This window comes from Pochonia chlamydosporia, chromosome 3 (genome assembly GCF_001653235.2).
Source record: "Pochonia chlamydosporia 170 chromosome 3, whole genome shotgun sequence".
NCBI classification, from domain to species: domain Eukaryota; kingdom Fungi; phylum Ascomycota; class Sordariomycetes; order Hypocreales; family Clavicipitaceae; genus Pochonia; species Pochonia chlamydosporia.
In genome coordinates this window covers 1,854,175-1,874,450 of record NC_035792.1, presented here as the reverse complement: position 1 = coordinate 1,874,450, position 20,276 = coordinate 1,854,175, and the positions used below count along the sequence as shown (strand labels likewise).

General features: G+C 50.3%; 5 protein-coding genes across 5 annotated transcripts; 1 reads left to right on the top strand and 4 right to left on the bottom strand.

Moving 5' to 3' along the window:
* Nucleotides 1-1,838: 1,838 nt before the first annotated feature.
* On the top strand, nt 1,839-3,381 carry VFPPC_04443 (acid phosphatase; the record flags this gene model as incomplete). Its single annotated transcript, XM_018283797.1, has 2 exons — nt 1,839-3,209; nt 3,268-3,381. 2 exons carry the CDS (start codon nt 1,839-1,841, stop codon nt 3,379-3,381), a joined length of 1,485 nt encoding a protein of 494 aa, XP_018145024.1.
* Nucleotides 3,382-4,301: 920 nt separating this feature from the next.
* On the bottom strand, nt 4,302-6,695 carry VFPPC_04442 (negative regulator of differentiation 1; the record flags this gene model as incomplete). The annotated part of the gene is made up of 1 exon (XM_018283796.1): nt 4,302-6,695. The coding sequence occupies one exon, from the start codon at nt 6,693-6,695 to the stop codon at nt 4,302-4,304; it is 2,394 nt and encodes a 797-aa protein (XP_018145023.1).
* Nucleotides 6,696-14,851: 8,156 nt separating this feature from the next.
* VFPPC_04440 (small GTPase superfamily, Rho type) lies at nt 14,852-16,124 on the bottom strand (the record flags this gene model as incomplete). Its single annotated transcript, XM_018283795.1, has 4 exons — nt 14,852-14,917; nt 15,011-15,389; nt 15,664-15,783; nt 16,102-16,124. 4 exons carry the CDS (start codon nt 16,122-16,124, stop codon nt 14,852-14,854), a joined length of 588 nt encoding a protein of 195 aa, XP_018145022.1.
* Nucleotides 16,125-18,434: 2,310 nt separating this feature from the next.
* Nucleotides 18,435-18,707, bottom strand: VFPPC_17728 (hypothetical protein; the record flags this gene model as incomplete). The annotated part of the gene is made up of 1 exon (XM_022429417.1): nt 18,435-18,707. The coding sequence occupies one exon, from the start codon at nt 18,705-18,707 to the stop codon at nt 18,435-18,437; it is 273 nt and encodes a 90-aa protein (XP_022285545.1).
* A 715-nt stretch (nt 18,708-19,422) lies between these two features.
* On the bottom strand, nt 19,423-20,031 carry VFPPC_17729 (hypothetical protein; the record flags this gene model as incomplete). Its single annotated transcript, XM_022429418.1, has 1 exon — nt 19,423-20,031. One exon carries the CDS (start codon nt 20,029-20,031, stop codon nt 19,423-19,425), a length of 609 nt encoding a protein of 202 aa, XP_022285544.1.
* Nucleotides 20,032-20,276: the final 245 nt, after the last annotated feature.

Below are 20,276 nucleotides of genomic sequence, written 5' to 3'. Positions count from 1 at the left end.
CAATGGAGCTGGGAGAGGCTTCTGTCCGTCATCCCTGGACTTGACTGCTGTGGATCTCGGGTAAGGCGAAGAGCTGTTGGTTGTGTCGGACTCATGATAATGGCCGTATCCTTCGCTTTGTCGTCGGTTACAACGGAAAACTAGTTGGAAACGGCCTAGATATAACTGGGCTGAATTAACTTGGGCTCCGCTGGCGCATGGGTGGACAAACGCCAGAACCAGCTGCGACTGAATGCAATTCGCCGTCATGAAAAGCCCGGCACTTCCGGAAAAGTCAGAGCATGACCCAACGACATCCAACTTTTGTATTTTGCTTTCTTCGGAGAGTCATGCCTTATTCTGGAGCGACCACTGTAGACTGGTTCAGTATTGTGAAAATGCTGCTTAGGTCGTAAGAACAGCAAGTGTGGCGATGTCGCAGCAAATGACCTTAAAGGTCAGGGACGGGGCCAATTGTCGATCGCTTATGATTTTGATGACGGTGCATTGTTGGTGCACTTTATCAAGGAACTGAGAAAGAACGCCGTTTCTTTTCGCTTGCTCCTTAGCTCATGTCCCCTGTCGTCTGACGGACGTGCTTAAGTCATTGCCCAGTGACGTTGATTTTGATTTTGAAACGGGAAATTGAGCAGTGTGCACGGCGTCGTGTGCGAGTCCTCCAATTGCATGTGATACAAGTCTACTCCGTAGACCTTGTGGAGTTGTTCTTCATGACAAGATGTGATTCTCTCGTTCCCCCTCAACCCTCCATACAGCCAATGCAGTTTCACAGACCCCATAGAAGCCACATCCGCTGATGTGGTAACGAGACGTATCGCCCCATTTATTATTTGGTCTCAAATGTGAGAGCGCTGGAGCCTTGTAGATTCTGTTGCGTGGTTGCGCTGTGGTATTTGGCGTTGACGGCGTGGCACTTTCAATAGGGCTGGCAAAAGGGTGTGAAGTTGGATTCGAGCCCTGGTTAGTTCAGCTCACTTGCCAGCCACGACTCAGCCTCCCTCGACTTGCAAGGCAAAAGAGCTGCAGGGCAGTGGGTGCTGTCAAGGTTGTGGTGATGCTGACTGCGAACTGGAAATACGCGTATTCCGGATGGTGCTTCGTCATTGACGTCTGGTGTGTGTATTGTCCGTGACAGTTTCCCCGGTCAAGTAGCTTTGAGTACAGTGGGGGGTCAGAAGTATTTGAACAGGGAAAGGTATCGCATATCTCGTTGTGTGCTGAGGCATATTGAGCTGTGTTAGTGTATACTTGGATATGTTCAAATACATTGGACCACAGACTGTAGGTCTGAGTGGCGCTTGCTCTGGGAACATTGAGAGGAACCAGACATTGAACTGCCTCCAGCATCGTGTCAGCAAATACCCTGTAAGTGTATGGCTCCTGCCTTGGCATTGACTATTTTCCGTCTGGTGCCTGGATGACCGTAGCAGAAGAAAGTCGCAGTTGTTCCTTCCTCCAAGTCTAGCCAGTCCTGCCAGGTACGGTTTGCTGGCCCATGTGCACCTGCCCACATTCTGCAACACTCCGGCTCCGGACCCGACGACCCCCGCACACAAACCCCCAACGTCATTGAGCCGCCAGTCACGCCTCAGATGTCCCAACATTCTGAGCTAATGTTGTCTTTCGTTTGGTTACAGTGGAAGCACATCAAACAACTGCATTGAGCATTGCGCATTGATCATTGAGTGCTGCATGGACGTTGGTCATTAGTCATTGATTATTGATAACAACCCTTGGCTCCTACCATACCTTGCGGCATCTTCCTGGATCTTCGTTTAGCTGCTGGTGGCTGATCGGAAGCCTTGGCCAATTTTATCCACGATCGACTCAAGCTGACCATGTCAACTCTTGTGCCCCGAGCTCCTTACACCGACGCCGAGTTGGCGGCCCTGTATCCTCCTCAACTTCGCCTTCATCAAGTTCAAATTCTTCTTCGTCATGGCGAACGTACACCGGTGAACGCACGTTTCACCAATGCCGGCTTGGCACCTTTCTGGCCTTACTGTTCTGCGATGCGACAACTTCGCAATGCCGTCCTCGACCCGAACACAGACCGATTCTCAGTGCTGGAGTGGAAGAGACGACTCGAGACTATGGGGCCGAATGACGCTCCTGTAATGGCATCTGGGCCAAGTGGCGAATTGGACGATATTTGTGATATGGGAATGTTGACAGACCGCGGCCGCGAGACCACCTTTCAACTTGGACAAAGGCTGCGGAAGCTCTACGTTGACCAACTCGGATTCCTTCCCGCCGGCGTCAAAAACACCGACTTTATCTACCTTCGATCGACAGCTATTCCACGTGCTCTAGAATCCTTACAGCAGACTCTTAATGGATTATACCCCCTGCATACCCGCGCTGAAAACTTCCCTCCGCCAACAATTATTTCCCGCGCTCTTGCGGACGAAACATTGTTCCCTAACGACTCCAACTGCCGTCGTTTTGCTGCGCTCGCCCGTGCCTTCGCCCAACGAGCCGCAGACCGGTGGAACGACTCGGAAGACATGGCCTACCTGACAGCAAAGATTGGCAAATGGATGCCAGACGATAACCAGAAGGTCGCAGTGGACTCACGCCCTCGGTTAAGCGGTATCATGGACACAGTCAACTCAACCTTTGCTCATGGCCCCGAAACAAAGCTACCCAAAGAGTTTTATGACCCCAAAGTCAAACGCATCCTGGAGAAGATTGGGGTGGAAGAGTGGTATTCCGGGTACAAAGAAAGCGAGGAATACAGAACGCTCGGCATCGGTGGATTGCTCGGGGACGTGGTATCGAGAATGGTAGAAAGCGCCGAGAACTCCGTAGATACCGACAGCGATTTGAAAACCCAGTCCAGCACAGCTCCCACTGTCCGTCTGGGCCTCAGCGGATGCCATGACACAACTCTAGCTGGAGCGCTCTCCAGTCTCGGTGCCTTCAACGAGGAAGCCTGGCCCCCATTCACTAGCCACATTGCCATTGAACTCTTTCAGCGCACAGGAACCAACAATTCATCGTCAAGTCAATCGTGGTGGTCTTCCCTTTTCAACAGCTCTAAAGCAAGCAGCATAGGGCGAAAACCGACTCCCGAGCTGACTGAGCGTGAGAAGAAGCGACTACAAGACTACTATGTTCGCATTCGTTACAACGACAAGCCCGTCACCATACCCGGATGTAAAGCGTCTGGCAAACATCTCGACGGTGACGAGTCATTCTGCACTTTGGTTAGTCTTTGTTCCACCAGCTAGGGACGTACTGTTTACTGACCCATGTGTGCAACAGGAAGCATTCAAGTCTATAGTAGACAAGTTCACGCCCTACGACTGGAAGCAGCAATGTCGCACGAACATCAAAGCTCCTGCGTTCCCTGCCAAACCGGAACCCGCCGGCTATTAAGAATTTGGGTAGTCGTTCTTAAATATCTTTCTGACGTTTCTACTCCACATTGTAGATCAGGAGTCGGGGCCTCAGAGGACCCTTTTCTATTGAACGAATCTATGTCCCACCCTACCTTTTCATACTTTACGGCGTTGAGAGGCATTGGTTTTCAAAGTTAGATCTTGTGAGCATCAGCATAAATGGTATCAGGTATGAACGGAGAAGTACGAGCAGAGTGTAGCTACACATGACTAGAATAACGGAGTGCACAACTACATCACTTCAATATAAGCATACTCTAATTCACAAACCACAAAAGTTGGCGTATTACTTGAAATTTTGAGCGTTCAGGGGCAGGCAGACACAATGTCTCATTTCGTCCATATTAAGTAGCATCACTACTGCTACTGCTGTAGGTTGCACATATACATTGATTTTTCTCGACTACTCTCCATCTGCGCGTCTTCAATTGACACAGAGCCTCAAGTACCGAGCGTCTTCCTTTTGCACAGACGCATATTAGTCTGTCCACTCCATCCTTTCCCATTATCCATGCCAAGAGCATCTTGATTAAGTTTGGCAAACCACTTCCTCTTGAGTCAAGTCTCTTGGCTGCTTGCTCTCCGTCGACACTCCGCCTCACTCAATTCTGTCCTGTCCACCTTTTCCTCAACGTGATAGCTAAAATTCTTCAAAGAGAAAGATTCCAACCAAAACAAAAATCATACACTGAAAGAGATAATTACCAAAGATACAATGAATAAGCGTATAAAGAAGTATTTGTGTGTAGTAATGGCCCAGCTGTTCAAAAAACGAATAAGAAATAGCATGAAAGACTCCACTAGAGCAATTACAACGATTGAGCACAATGATCAGTCCTCTTCTCCTAATCATGGTGGAATAGGGCCTAGAGTTTTGCCTTTTCCCCATTGAAATGATTAGTTGGCCACTTCTTCCTCAACCCATCCATTGAGGCCACCTTGAATAGCAAGGCCAAACCCTGTACCTCCCAATCCGCCAAAGCTGGATTGATACTGGTGGCCACGCCTTTCGCCGTCACTGCCATTGCTTCCTGCCAAGCTGTGGGGACTGTTTCCTCCGTTTTCGAAGCCAGGAGCAAGCACAGGCAAACTGACGGCCCGACTGTGCGAGCCGCGTGCGTTGCCAGGAGCGAGGAGTCCACCGATGGTTGTAGCACCCGACGTCGCGGCATTGTTGCCATAACCGTTTGAAATGCTAGCGGACTGACCATGTCCACCCATGGAACCTTGTGGGGGGATGTCGAGACCCAGCTCGTTGGGGGATGACTGGGCCGTATTGAAGAGCAGGTTCTGCTGCATGGCGAGGTGCTGGTGCTGTTGTTGATGCTGCTGTTGGTGAGCTTGTTGTGACAGCTGGTTCAAGTACATTGTGAGGGGATTGCTTTGAGCATTAAACAGAGCGGCAGACTGTTGAGGAGTAGAGCCATTCGGTGGCGATCCGCTGTTCTGGGAGCCGTTTGGAGGAGGGGACGAGACTCCGTCACCACGAGGAGACTGGCTTTGTTGCTGCATCTGTCGTGGAGGGTTCCCACAGCGGTCCTTGCCAAAGTTGACCTTGAATTTCTTGTAGTCTTCCCTGCCACGAATAGCTTCAATTGCTTTAATGGCGTTGGCGATGTTGGTGAAATTGACAAAGGCGCAACTCTTCTCACGAAGAGTATTCACAAGCTCGATCTCGCCATATTCGGAGAAATCCTGGCGAAGGCGGTCTTCAGTCCAGGTCTCGTCCAAATTACCCACGTAGACATTTCGAGACGCACCGCCACTGACAGCTAGGGCAATCGCCGGAGGAAGAGCCCCCGAGTGTTTACCCCAGCCAATCTTGAGTCTGCGGTTGTGAATCATGAGGCCCTGGAGGTTGCTGAGAGCATAAAAGGAGGCAGCGGCCGTGGGGTCAATGAAGGTGACGAAGCAAATGTGCTTATCAGGTATATAGCGAATGTGATGAAGCAACCCCCCTCGAACAACGTTACAAATCTCTTCAATAGTCGTTTCAGGATGAATATTGCCCAGGTAGATCGTGCGATTTCCAAGGTTGTTGATGCCGCCGGCCGTTGTTGCAACAGCCGCAGCAGCGACGGATTGCTGCGCAAGAGCATTAGAAATAAGGTCACGATCAGCTCCGGTCAGCATATGGGCATAACCAGGAGCAATACCAAGATACTGGGCAGCATTCTGCTGCTGGGTCTTGGAGACGTATGCACATCTATCCTTGCCATAGTAGACACGGCGGGGCGCCTGCCATTTAGCTTCCTGAGGAAGCTGAGAGACGGCCTTGATAGCATTGGCGATCGATAGATAGTGAACAAAGGCAATGCTCTTTTCCCGCACAATCTTGACAGTGTCGATTGCTCCAAATTTGCCCAGGTCCTCACGCAGCTCTTCGTCGGAAATATCCTCGGGAAGGTTACCTAGGTACACATTTCGGGACGCACCAGACTGCTGAACGGCCAAGGCAACCGAGTTCGGGACTTGAGACGGCTTACCCCAGCCCACCTTGATATCCTGTCCCTTGATGCAGAGCTTTTTCAAGATTGCGTCAGAGTGGAAGTGTGTTGCGGAGCTGGCGTCCAGGAAAGATATGAAGGCACAGTTCTTGTCGGGCAAGAGGCGAACGGACTCAATCTGGCCGCTTCGGACGTGGCCAAGAATCTCTTCAGCAGATGTGTCCTGAGGAATGTTGCCCAGATAGACAGTTCGGCTTGTGCCACTTACAACGGCAGAGCCCAGCACCGGTGAAGCAGGTTGCATACCCGATTGCATGTTGAAGCCTCCGGTAGGAGATTGCGGCGGATAGAACTGAGGAGCACCATATGTTGAAGGTGAAACCATGGCCTGATATGACTGCGGCGAAATATTCTGTTGGGCTGGGCTGGACACTCCGCCACCATGCTGTTGATTGTTTCCTCCCTGCTGCTGTTGGTTCTGCTGGAACCCTGGCACTTGAAACTGAGGGCTGCTAAAGGCGGCAGGGCTTCCAGGTTGGAAGGGGCTACCAAGCAGAAGCTGTGACGGGAGGAGAGGAGTAAATTGCATGTCGAAGGCAGTGCCAGGAGTGGCCATATCGTTTGCATTGGGTGATGCGGGCTGGTTTTGGTTCATGGATTGCGTGTTGAGAGATGGAATGTTGCCCCGGCGAGGGTGACGGTCAGCGAATCCGGAAATATTGGATGTAAAGGCGCCGTGAGAGAATCCAGTGTCACTATTAGAAGGCTTCGATGCATGGCCATGGAATCGTCCGTTTGAATTTCCGTTGGCACCTTGTCCAACTGGTCCGTTGAGGTCCTGCATGCCGAGCAGATGAGGGGGGACAAGCGAGTCCCGCCCGACGTGCGATAGAACAGCCGTTTTGAAAAACTGGACGTGCCCTGTTCAAGGCACGATGAGGCTCAAGATCTAAAAATGCAGAGGCAGAGATAACTTCCGTACGGGGTGTGAGACCGGATTGTTGGCTATCGATGACCAAGACTGATGAACAGAGTTGGCAGGTGGAAAAGGTTGCGCGGCTAGTTGAATATTTCGTTGATCAAGGCTAGAAAACGAGGCTGGCGTACAAAATTAAACTGAGCCTGGACAGGAGGCGTAATCAATGATCCAAGGGTAAGAAACTTGTCTGTATGCAAAGTAATTCTGTTTGAATACAGAGAATATTGAGCTGAACGATACACTGAGAAAGGTAGCAGTTCGGTTGGGCACCAAGAAAGAGAGTCGATCTGGAAGACGGAGCGAAGCTGCTGAAATGAGCGTGAAGATGGCAAGCAACCGGTGTGCCGAGCCGACGGTCGTCCGAAATAGCGACGCGGAATAGAGCTGGGTTGAAGTATATAGCAAAAAGTTGAACGGGCTTGTCGAGCTAGAGCGATGATATCGAAGCGTCGGTGCAAAGGTAGGGAGTCCGTAAGGGTCTGTCTCTTTGGAACCGCTTTGGAATGACGGAAAACGTAGCCAAAGGAGGTAGACGAAAAACGGAGGAGGCAGAGGAAGGTGAAGCAAGAAAGAAATTAAAGATGTCAAAATAGGCGAAACGAGTGTCGATAAGATGAAGAAGATTGGCGTCTCAAAAGAAGGATTCCAAGTAGAGCTGCATCTGGAGCAAAGTCGCCCACAGACAGATCAACTTTGAAGGGGGTCTGAGAAGAGAAGACGGAGCACGGAGCTGGCAAGGCGCGTGAATCGTGAAGGACGAAAGAGGCGGCCTTTGATGAAAGACACAAAGTGTGGAGGTCGATGGTACCCAGGAGATTGGCCGGCCTGAGGCTTGCTCAAAAAAGGGTCAAGTACAGAATGGAAGCTGCCTTCAGGAGGGCGAGTGAGAGACGAGAGAGACCGAAAGCTCAAGTTGGTGGAGCAAGCCAGGCGCCAGGGTTGACGAGGAAAAGGGACGGGCTCGAAGTCAGAATGAAAAAAGGTGGTCAACAAGGGGCCCCCTGGTCAATTGGCGAACAGGCGAGGCGGAAGAAAGAAAACGGCAAAGCGCAAAGGAGCACGGAGTATAGTGAATATCAAAAACGGATTAATGAAACAGGGAGGAGAGGGCCTCGAGTTATTTCGATTCGATTCGGGAGGGCAGGACGAGTACCCGTGGAGAATAGGAGGGAAATGAGGGCGAGGATGATGAAGAAGAAGATGATGAGGATGAAGACGAGGAATGAGGAGCGAAGAAGAGGACAGGATTTTGAAGCAAAAGAACTTTGACTGGACTGGAGGGACCATCCAGGGGAACGAGACCGCGAGACAGAAAAAAAAAATCTACAAGAATGTACCGCACTTGCTGTATGGTATTGTATGTACATGCGACATGCACATTGACTTTACATGCACATTGACTTTGGGCAAGCACCAGCACTGGACACCTTCATAGGACCTGACTGACGCCCACATGCACCAGACCAGCACGACTCAAAGATTGCTTGGCTCGACTGGACTCGCCCAGCTCCGAGCCTGCAAAGCACTGATGTAGCCTCCTTCAGTGGGTGGTTGCTTTCTCACTCAAAAGCCAGGCACAGCCAGATTCTTGTTCACCAGACTTCAATGTTGCAGGCATGGACAACGGGCTGTCCTGGGTACCAGATACTTTCATCTGTCTGGTACTTTGTTTGCGGCAGGACCAGTTGACACGCTTCATTCGTGAGAGAGGTGAGGTACCCGACGCCGTGCCTGGACCAGGGGGAGCATGGGGGGAGAGCATTGCGGCCTTTGGTTGGCTGGGTCAGCAAGACTGGACCGGGGCAGACAGGGGGAACAGGGGAGGCAGGAGCCAGACTGGGGCTATTTGGGACAGCCTTGGCCAGACCTTGGACGTGGATTTGATCGTGGACATGGACATGGCACCAGGGACTTGGGCACACAAACGGTAGTCGCTCACTTGAGCACTCAAAGGACCAGACATCTCTTATTTTAGTACCCAGGTAAGTGCAGTACTCGAGGTGTATGGAGCATGGCGTACAATTCAATTAGACGCTCGAAAACGGCGATTGCAGTCTTGAGAGACGGCTAGCTGAAGTATGGAGTTTGAGACTTTATTTTTGGGCGAGTGATTGTGCACATTACTGTATTTGCACCACGACATGCCAGTCGGCCGCTAAGGTTGTCATCATGTTGAACAATCAGAGTAGTACCAGACACTTCCGCTTGAGCCTCTGCACGAGCTGAATGCTGGTCAGGAGTATCTGGTACAATACGCCCAGGTCTTGGTGGGGAATGGGCTCTCTCAACTCGGGATTCTTGTGTGACAGGCACCAGGCGCGATTTCCAGAGACCCACGCCTAGAAGCCTTGGAGTCAATATAATATGGGCTGTTGCCCGAACTGGTCTCATGGCAGAATTGGTGTGCTGGTAATTTAATGAACCCCTGGCAGGGATGGGGTGATTTTGCAGGGGGGATGACTTGATAGCCGTCAAGAGCTGGTGAATCTGGTGGTGTGTGTCTGGTTTGTCCTGTATGGATTGTGGTTGGGACGGCATGGCACCTCAAGAGATGATATGGGTGTCTGGTGCCAATGATTCTCTGTATTGTCTTGTACAGAGTACGAAGGAGCGATGTGATATTGTATCTGTATCGTTGGCCAGCGGGTGCACACAACTACTCTCGGTAAGCGCATTCGCAGGTCTGGGGATATATTAACGTCAGACATGGCAACGGATAGGTGCAGGCCGATGTGCATGCAGACTGCCATTACCGTGTGACGACGGCGAATTAATCTCGTGCATCCAATGGTTGGGCAATGTCTCGGAGGATCAATAGTGATGGCTGCTGGGCTTGTGCCAGTAATCGTCACATCTCAACGGCTTTGGAGGGGGTGTGGGTTGCTGTTTGCTCTGACTGAAAAGAATATTTGACAGATACTGTACTCCGTACAGTATATCGGATGCTTGCATGTGTGTCTGGTAAAGTAGGTTTCTCCATCCTGTCTGGTCTGCAGCATTGGTCCTGTCTGCATGCAAGAGATGAATCCATACATGTAGCAATAAAGAGACCAGACGAGTTGGGAAGGCGCTATGCTAGCAACTCTGTTCAAGGCTCCTTCTAGACTTCCTCAAGCACTTCAACGCGTGAAGTACCCAGGTACCGAAATCCACTCACTTACAAGGTTCTCAAGTTGTCTCCAACATCTGGGTCCATCTTTGTCTTGCCATGTCTTGCCATGTCATGTCTGCATCGGCGTCTACGTCAAACACCTGCACATGCATCAATACCTTCCAACGATCATTCTTTGCTGCATTTTCGATGCTGATCTTTTATATCACGGCGAACTCATCTTCTACCGGTTCGTCCTCCGACGCACACACCTTAGCCTAAATGCTAGGTCAGGAGATGAACCTAAACCATCCCGACGCATTCTTGGCCAGGCTTCATGCTATTGTGTCCAATTAGCCTACCGCCACCTCAACATCCACAAAAGTATGATGCACATCCTTGGCATGACTTGCCATATTCGCATTGGCATCAACCCTATTATTAGGACGATTTGGTGCTATGCTGCACCCAACGCATGACAGTTCCTTGTTATTCGATGCATTGGCGGCATTGGGGCAGCGGTAGGCGAATAGCCTCCAGTCCCTCTGATGCATTACGAGAACATTGAAGCTCTGTGAGCAGTTGTTGCCAGCCCCTGGAAGGGCCAGGCCTTCCATGAGGCTCGCAAGCCATCACAACTTGGGGTGAATCGGTAGTGGTTTTATCTGTCGTGTATGTAGCCAAGCCAGCTACTCAATGTTGCCTCTGCCCGGGATGAAGTGGTCTATATAACATCCATCCCTTCGTTTATTCAATGTGCCAGCATCACTCACAAAATTTCGCATATTTAGGCTCTCCGATCAGCAATGTCGTTTTCGGATCATGGCCGGACAGATAGACCACTTTCTCTGCCAAACCCACGGCGCCAGGCGAAATGTGATCTGGGCCCGGCGCCTCAACCGCCACCTAACCCAGTCGCAATTTGGTCCGACTCCTTGCCAGCGGGGCATTGAGATGCGTGAGGGTGCAAGAGCAGATGCTAAATTAACATTCACAGAGTGCTCCATACAGCAATAACTAATGCACGACATGAATGCAGGAATCGGGCCAACAGCATAAAGGAGCATGCTTGCCCATGATGAATAAGAGTGCTTCAGCAGCCGGCTCAGAGAAGAGAACTTGGACAATTGTTGTTTGACCTGCAAAGGGCAAGAGTCTGTTACTGCAACCTGGGGCCGTATGCTGGTTCGTTATTTGTACAGATGACGCTACTTGACCCCTTATTACTTGCTTGAAGCAGTTGCTGGTCCCTGGTTGTCTTGTTTATGGCCGTGGACTGGACATGAAACATGCAGGAGCAACTCCTGTCAATAATGGTTGATACGAGAAAGTAGTCAGTGTTTGACTTTACTTCAAGTCCTTTTACTCCGTATGATGGCCTCAGCTACCCAGGTACTTGTGCTCACTCACCTTGGATATTACTTCCACAAGTGCGCCATACTTGGCAAGGACAGAATGAAGAAATGCTTTCTGAGAATTCTCATTGGTCACAGAAGAAGCCCTGGACAACAATCAGTGACCTTGCTCAGGTCAATGCCCCCGATCTCAAATTGTTGGCTGCTGTATTACACGCAGATCGAACCGCTTGTGGATTCGTCTGATTGCAGACACCTTTCTTGACAATGGCACCGACGTCTATGGCCAGTTCAGATCAGAGGGGCGTTAAGCGGTACAGTATGTACTCCATTGTCATGTTGGCGTGACATCGCCGGCATGTGGCATATGTCTCCCGATGCACCGCGGGAATCGTGTGACGAATTTGGTCAAGCTTTGGCCAGTCAAAGTGGGTGATTGAGGCAAAGCCAACTGATGGTAGCTGCGACGGCCTGAGATTGATTCTGAGAATCTGATTTCAGCAACAGCATGTGCGGGCCGCATCGTTGCCACGAATTTTACCCCGTCGAACGGGAAGCAAAGCATGATGGACCACGGACAATCGTTTCCCTGTAGGATGATGAGGCACAAACTGGGCCATTTTGTGCCAAGCTTTGGTTGAACTTTGCAAGTATCATACAGCACTTCGAAACGACATATTTTTTATGAACAGCCTAGGCAAGAACCGACGTGGGAAGTTTGCTCAAAACACCTCCCGTGCCGTATCATCATATATCTTGGTAACACGGTCCCTGTATTAGTTGCAACTATATTGTGAGGGTGGGGCCCGAGCAACGAGCCACATGGCAAGTCATGACAATACGAACAATAAACACACATACCCTGCACGGAGTATGTAGCACAGAGAATGGCCTCTGATTGCCATTTCCAGTGTTCCAGAAGGTGGCCGTTGCTCTCACATGGTCATCATCGGGCCGAGAGCATCGAGAACTTGGCTATCAGCGCATTGTCGCAAAAACATGCGGTCATTTGGCAGCATCATTCCCACCGAATACGTATGGAAAGGGAGTAATTATTTGACCTCTCGACAGCTCGATTACAACCTAATTTCAATACTCCAGCTACCAAACCCAGGTAGAGATAAACCAAAATCCTCATGCCGACATCCAAATCACAAACCCGAGGTCGCATATTCATCAAACGTTGAAAGCGTGTCCGTCATGGAATCCTACCTACCCCTTCTACCACCCCATCTTCATAAAAGAACTTGTCACAATCACAAACTCAAACTGATTTGTTGATAATGGAGTCTCCTCCGCGATCCTGTGTTAAAGTCTAGTGAGGTGTATACACATATGGAAAAGAAGGTTTAGCATTTCAGTACTCCTCAGCATGCGGACTAACTCGCAAATCAATCACCTATCCACCGGACTCCAGCGTTTCGGCCAAAGGGGCGCATCGATAAAGGGATATCACAATCAGTATATATACGATCTTAGCTCTTCATGTCAAGCACCTTCATGAAATCATCAGGTATCCCACAGCCACCATTCCGCGCAGTAACTGGTTACCCCAGCGAAGATTGACCTTTATAATCATTGCTTTAGTCGCTGCTAAGACGCCCACGAAGCCCCTTGTATATAAACTATCAGGAGCATGAGCTAGAAAAGAGGCCGTACTAACGGTTGGTCAAGAGCAGTCGGCCGCTCAGGCAGAAAGTTATATTTCACGAGATGAAATCCATTGACGGACCCTACGTGGTGAGAGAAGCGATCACTCGTGTGCACGATTAGTCAACCCAAAGCCGGCAATCCATTCCATGACCTTCTCAGTGCAAAGTCTTTCGGTGCCATGCTGAAACTCGACAAACCTGTCGGTCTCGGCCGAGCTCTTTTGGTCAGCTCAGATGCTTGCTACCTGGCAACTTTATGTCAAATGAGGTCAGGGCAATGCTGGAAAGATCAATAATTCTACATCAACTTTGATCCGTGCCGACAATGGCTTCGATGACCCTAAGACGGCAATGATGTATGGATGGCTTCGGAATCAATCATCAGCATCCTTTCACCTGGTGGTACGCAGAAATGGTCGTTGGCAGTCAAATTAACAAACCGATCAATATCAGTGCCATACCAAGCAAAATAGACTCCGGCAATCGTTTGATAGGAATCCGTAGACAATTTTCCGTTTACGTAACCGATTGATCTTGCTCCTCAAACTACCACATGGCAAAGTAGTAGCCTCTCAACATGCCAACGAGACCCATGGCCGCGTCAATATACAGATTTCAGTCCATGCCATCGACGTTATATTTATCCCCCATCTCGTCCCGGCGGCATATATCGAGCCCAGCAAGTATAGCTTTATAATCGACCTGAGCGGATAAGTTTTGCCCAATTTCAAGTCTTAACCAAGCGAAGCGAGGACCTATTTCACCGCAACACTTAGTACAGCTGTATTAGTGTAAATTCATATGTCGACCCTTGGAAAGTGCAGTCATAGTATAGTTCCAATCTATTTGACAGTATAGCTTTCCTGCTTAGAACGGTGACTCCGCTCAGTGCTCTAATCGAAACAAATAAATAAACGAATTTAAGATGATGTAACTTATTCTATGCCTACTGTATTTCGTATACTTTTGCCGTGGGACACAATTGCAGCTTAACCGTGACAGACACACGGCTGCCCTTCACCCCAAAAGTCACGGGAAACTAAAGAGGAAATCAGGAAGCACTCCTAGCTAGTGCCCTTGTAATTCCCAGGACACTAAGGCATATTGACATCTCAACTACCTTCATACGGTATGGTGAAATCCAAGCATGCATAGAACAACTACCTGCTAGCAGACGGGCAAGCCACGATGCAACATCGGAAATACAATCACCCGACTCCAACTTTACTTTCAAGCAAACAGGCATCTGAGACAAAAGAATAGATATAATTGCACTCCAATCGCCAAACTGTCCTATCGAAGCATCCCGTCTTGCATGTATGGAAAGGATAAAACAATAATAAAAAAAAAGCTGCCCATTCCCCAACAGAATAATAGCGTAACAGTGAGTAGCCAGCAGCATAGATCTGGTTGTCCAGACGTGACGAGTTGCCGATAGGCAGAGTATGATGCTTTCCGTATCCAGTCCTCCAGCAATGCCATATCAGAACATCGTCCCATCCGTTTAGTCCTGCAGCCATCGAGGCTCGTCTCGGACTAAAACGTGCCCACGAGCATTGTCTACTACCCGCCAGAGCTCCTAACCAAAACGTATCCCCATTCCCAAATACAAGATACTCCCAGTTCTCCCACCTCCCTCGCTAGTATTGTCTTCACATATACTTGGGCTCTGCCACTCTTCGCTCATTTGGTTGGCAGCTCCAATGCCATGAAGCATCTGCCCCTATTTCTTTCTTCTCCATTCGCTGGTGTCTAAAATGTCAATCCCGTCAACAGGATCCTGCCTCCTTCTAGTCATGCAACAATATACGGGGTGGAGGTCGCATCATGTCATGAGTGAGGCACAAATGTGATTTTTTTGTTTTTCGTCTTTCCTGCGATTTTGTCTTTACTTTCTTTATTCATTTGCGGTATGGGGTATCCTTAAAGGACTAGACACTTGTGAGACTTCTTTTTGGGCATCGGCGGTTCTAACGCGGCGACAATAGCCTGCAAGATGTCAATGTTAGTACTAGAAATTCTCTGGGGGAGGGGGTGCATGGCAGCAGCGGATGGCTTCGTGTGCCAGTGTCCAAACCGTACCTCATCAAAAACATCCTTCAACTTGAATTGCGTAAGCGCACTGCACTCGACGTACTTGACAGCGTGCAGCTCCTTAGCCATGCGCTCGCCGTCTTCCCTTCTAACAGGCGCCATCTTCTGCTTCATCAGCTTTTCCCTGACGCTGGGATCATCTCTCAAATCGACCTGAGTGCCGACAATGAGGCAGGGAACTCCCGGACAGTGGTGGTGGACCTCGGGGAACCATTTCTCGCGAACGTTTTCAAACGAGGCAGGGGACGTAACACTGAAGCAAACGAGGAAAACGTCTGTCTGAGGATATGAGAGGGGTCGCAGTCTATCGTAATCTTCTTGACCGGCGGTATCGAACAGTCCGAGGGTATAGGGCTCGTCACCGATCCTATGAGGGAAGAGAGTTTGTGTTAGAAATGTCTGTGTCAAGCTTGCACCACTGCCAAGTCTCCAGAACCAGGTCTCTCTGGCGAAAGCTCGCAATCACCGGCCAAAATGGAAGGGAACCTGCACCCAGCTCCTGATACACATGGATATGCATCTGGCTCGAGTGTATTTTTCCTTTTCTTTCTTTTCCCCCTTCCTCCGAAAAGGGTGATGGGACGGGGGTCCGAAACTTTTTCAGGATGATTGCCAAGTCAAAACAAAGGATCCCCACTCACATTACTGTGACGGCATAGTTATCGAAAACGGTCGGGACGTATTCGGAGGGGAATTTGTTCGTGGTGTAGCTGATCAGAAGACATGTCTTGCCGACAGCACCGTCGCCGACGACAACGCACCTAAAAATCAATTGCACAAGCGGTCAGCCAAAGTCGTGTGCTTGGTGGAGCACGGTGGGTGGACGCGGATGAGAAGGTATTGCCACGGCACAGGCCAATCCTACGACCTCGCGGAGACCATGGCTCTCTGCGTCGAGGACGAAGGGACCGGTGCGGCGAGATGCTATTTTGGCGATGAAACAGGATGGCAGACAAGAGAAAAGGATGGTGAAGATACGGAGACGGCGCGGGTGCTCAGAGGCAACGGCGTGTGTTGGTGGTGGTGGGCGGGCAAAAAAGTGCGGATTGATGCACTGCCAAGTCAGGATAACGACGTACTTGATGGTTGCGACGACGGCCATGATTGAATTTCAGCGCTCGCAGAGGGGCAGCCGACCGGAGAGAATAAAAGGGAGGACAGGCAGAGTGGAATTCGAGTCGATGCGGATGGAGGAGATGGAGGCGCAAAAGGCCAGGCTCGGGCGCGGGCTCCGTGGTTTGATTTCGGTGTTGATGCGTGGTGATGGTTGATGGTGGTGGGTAAAATGGTGGGCGGTGATGAGAAACAAGCTCAACTTGCTTCAGACACGGTGAGGTGAGTGAGTGATGAGCGAGGACAGGAGGGTGGATGTAGGAGGGAGCAGCGGCTTGACTGGCCAGGGAGGGAGCGAGCAAAAGAGGACGAGACTGACTGGCTGGCTGGCTTGCTGGCTGGCTTGCTGGCGGGTTGGGGTCCTGGTCTGGTCGACTGGAAGTTCAGTCAGTTTGAAGTCGAACCAAAGTAGAGGCTGAGTGTGCAGTCACTGCAGGTGGCATTGACGGGAGTGAGCCGACAAGGAGAACTTGGCCTGTTCTGGCGTGGTTCATGCGTCCAGCGTCCAGTCTGCAAGTGGCCTGGCCTACGACTGGCCAGTCCTGGGGGAGGTGACCCGTCACAGGTACTTGCAAGTTACTTGCTCCATAATGTGCAGACTGGGAACAGGTTGACATTCACTTGTATTCCATTGAGAACTTGACACCACATGCAGACTTGCAAAGTGACAAGATGCAAAGTGAGCAGAGCAGAGCAGACATCGACCAGATGAGACCCGACAGAGCAGAGCAGAGCAGCCGCCGCTCTTGGGACCCAATCGACTGTGAAGCTTTGAATCTTGAAGCAAGCCATGGACCAGAATTGTCGAATTGCACCAGCACAGTCCACAAACTGGCAGAGCAAATGCACCAGATTGGCACACAAAGCGCCAGGACCCAGAATACCCAGAATGAGGCAGGCGTCAGATGGCCAGGCTGCATCAAATTGTATTCGGCAGAATGCATCCAGGCTCAAGCATTTGATGCTGCATCATGCTCTGCTACAGGAACTTGCCGAGTTCCATAGAAGTCATGTCATTTCCATGTTGCCTGTTCGGTCTCTCTGCGGCCGATAGAGTAGCATTCAACGGTCTGGTTTGGTTTTGGTTAGCCTCACGCGTCTGTCCATGTCAAGTTCATGTCTCGTACATTGCATTCTCCTCTCAAGAACTGGGACTGCCTCCACATTCACATTGAAGACATGCTGCACACACATCGATATCGAACACATCCTCCTCTTTGTCTGACCTCTTCCTGCCTCGCACAGAGCCATAACTACTCAAGTACGGAGTACCTGTGAGGAACATCTCCTCTCCACTCCTGGCCTGTCTGTGGCTGTCCCTGCGGGCGGCTCCTATTGCGCCGCATCCTCAGCCTTCAATTGATGACTCGTCCTGAAGCAGCAAACAGCTCATGTTCTTTTTTGTCCCATTTCCAATCCTTGAATCATCGTGAATAGTACAGTACTATACAAGAACCAGAGTGCAAGGCACAACCTCGCCTACACACGCCGCTCTTGGCGTTTCGAACGGCAGAAGTCTCTCAACACCTTCGAGAGCCTTGTATCGTCCATGCTGTTTGCGATAACAGACACTCCAGGCCTTCACTACGGAAGAGCTCTCACGAACAGCCGTTAATCACAAATCACCATGCTAGCTCTGTTCGTGTCAAAGCCAGGCCAGGCCGGGCTCGACTTTGTCATCAATGATAAATTGCCCCGTCCGCGTAGAATCTTCCTTTCTGCATTTGCCATCGCCTCTGTTTCTTTCTACCCTCTTTCCGGAAGCATGCCCTGGTCCGCCCAGCCCCAATTGCAAGGGGCCTGGTGACCGATGTCTGCCGTGAACTAGGCATTGTTTGACGCTACGCTTCTCTCGTCCCTGCACAGCCAGGGTAGCTCTTGGGGAGAGCACACTGGTAATATTGCCAAAACGTGCGTGGTTTGTCTATGGCAGCCCTTGCAACATGCCAGCAAACTTGGTGTTTTGTCCTGCACCGGTTATTATCTGTGCCCCGGTTTGCTGGCAAGGCGTTGCGTTGGCCCTGTCTGGCTGGTCTTTTCCTCCTTTAACTGTGACATGAGCTGAGAGGATGGAGAGAGCATATTCTAGCTGAATCTCAGTTTCGTAAGCTTGCGACTGTGGCTCAGCTCAAAATTTATGTCTGTCTCAGTCGTACAGACGGATCACCAACCCAAAACATCAACCTTCTGATATCGGTGTGATGTTCCATCGTGTCCGGCGCCAATGACGTAAAGTTTCCTTTCCAAAATCGTCCACTAATATGCGTATTCCTGCAAATAGCCTTGCATGCCTTCTCCGCTAGTCGACGCTCGTTTGTTGTTTTGGTTCATCGCCATGCCTGACGACACAGCAACTCCTCGTATGCGTCTGTGAGCGGGGCTGGCAAATCGTTGGCAGCTCGAAGCGACGACCAAATTGGCAAAAGGATACGGAGTAAATGAGCGGTGGAGAAGAGTTGACATGGACCTTTGCTTTGATGATGACCACAAACAGCGCTTTTGGGCATTGCGGGCCAGTGATCTGCGTAAGACCTGTCTCTTCAGCAGTTACTGGCCTGCTTGGCGCCGGCATGACAATTCATGTCGTGCGGTGGACAATACGTCTGGTCAGCCTCGGGCTCCTGCAAGCCAGTCATGAATACGGAAAACCATCAAGGACATCCACGTAACTCGCTTGCAAAGACTTCAACACGAACTGACTGGAAGAGTTGCAGACACCTACCTAGGTAGTGGTCAGGTGCCATACAAACGCTGTGCAACTGATCAGATCAACCTTGGTTGTCGAAAGCCGAAGTGCCAGATAAAGCGCCTTGGCCTCGAATCAAAGGAACAAGACAGGCAAACAGACCGACAACGTGCAGCCATGAACAACTTGACTGTTAAACAGGCTGGTCTTGTTGATTTGACACCCTAGGATACTGCGAGAAGTATGGTACTCCTCCGTACAGCACCGTTGCACCTTCCAAGGCTATGATTTCCTCAGGACAGGCAGGCACGGGCCATGGATGCAATAGGAGCATCAAACAGGGCTTCAACACATTCACACCTGGGTATTTTACTCGGCATTTGTCTGCTTCTCGTCCAGGCTTAGAAGATGCGTAACACGACTCAATGATGGCCTTGACACCCGACAGGATATTCAATTTCAATATGGTCAACTTGGTCCTATGATGAGCATTCTCATATGAGGAAGGTCGCACAGATGAGCAGAAGTGCTGCGGTCCATACGCACAACGAATGAGGGACACAGGAAAATGTCGATCCTACGATACCTCACTTTCTCCAGGTCAGACTCTGGCAAAGCCAAAGCCCTCGATAAATCCATTTCCGCGATGCTCGCAAATTGCAGCCTGATTTTCACCACTTGACTGACGTGACCAAGTGTTCAGCTTGGTGTTCCCGAGTGTGAGTTGGCAAAGGCTCTTTGTTTTCCACAGCCATGAAGATCGACCTTCAGCCTGCCAAACCCTGCCGCCCAGGGTCCTTGCCAACCTGACACTAACAGGGTAGACGGAACATATTTGGCATGGAGTCCCAGCAGCCACGTTATTAGTGACGTTGCCTGACACGCCCCGAGAAGCAAATGAGTGGTTTCGTATGGGACCTCGCCTCGTGTCGTTCTGGACGTAGTCCTGATTGAGGTTGTGATGGTGATGAGCCCATCCGCCATTTATTTGTTTCTCAACACAGGGCGATCCCCCGGTTTCAAAACACCGGCAACCCGTACATGGTTCGAAGCCGTATTCAGATCTATTTATACGCGAGGACCCTGTTTCCGTAAGTGATTGATTACAACACACTGATTGCTGGAAAATAAGAGGCTTGCAGGCTGTGTGTTGGCCATTGCGGTAGGCTACTGTTTGCAACTCGGTCAAGTGTGGATCACATTCACACATTTGCTCTCATCGCATGCCTGGCCGGCCAGGACTAAGTTAGTGGAGCAAGTGAATAACGTAGCAAATTGTATTGATCATAATGATAATCCTCTCTAGCTAGTAGGGAGGGAATTATCCTATTTAAGCTATATCTAGAATGTAGGAAGGATCAGGCTAAGATCTATCTTTAGTCTGCAGACCTATCTGTAGCTCTCTTCCAATAATAGGTCTTCCTTTGATATCGTCTGATATCAAAGGACTTCCTT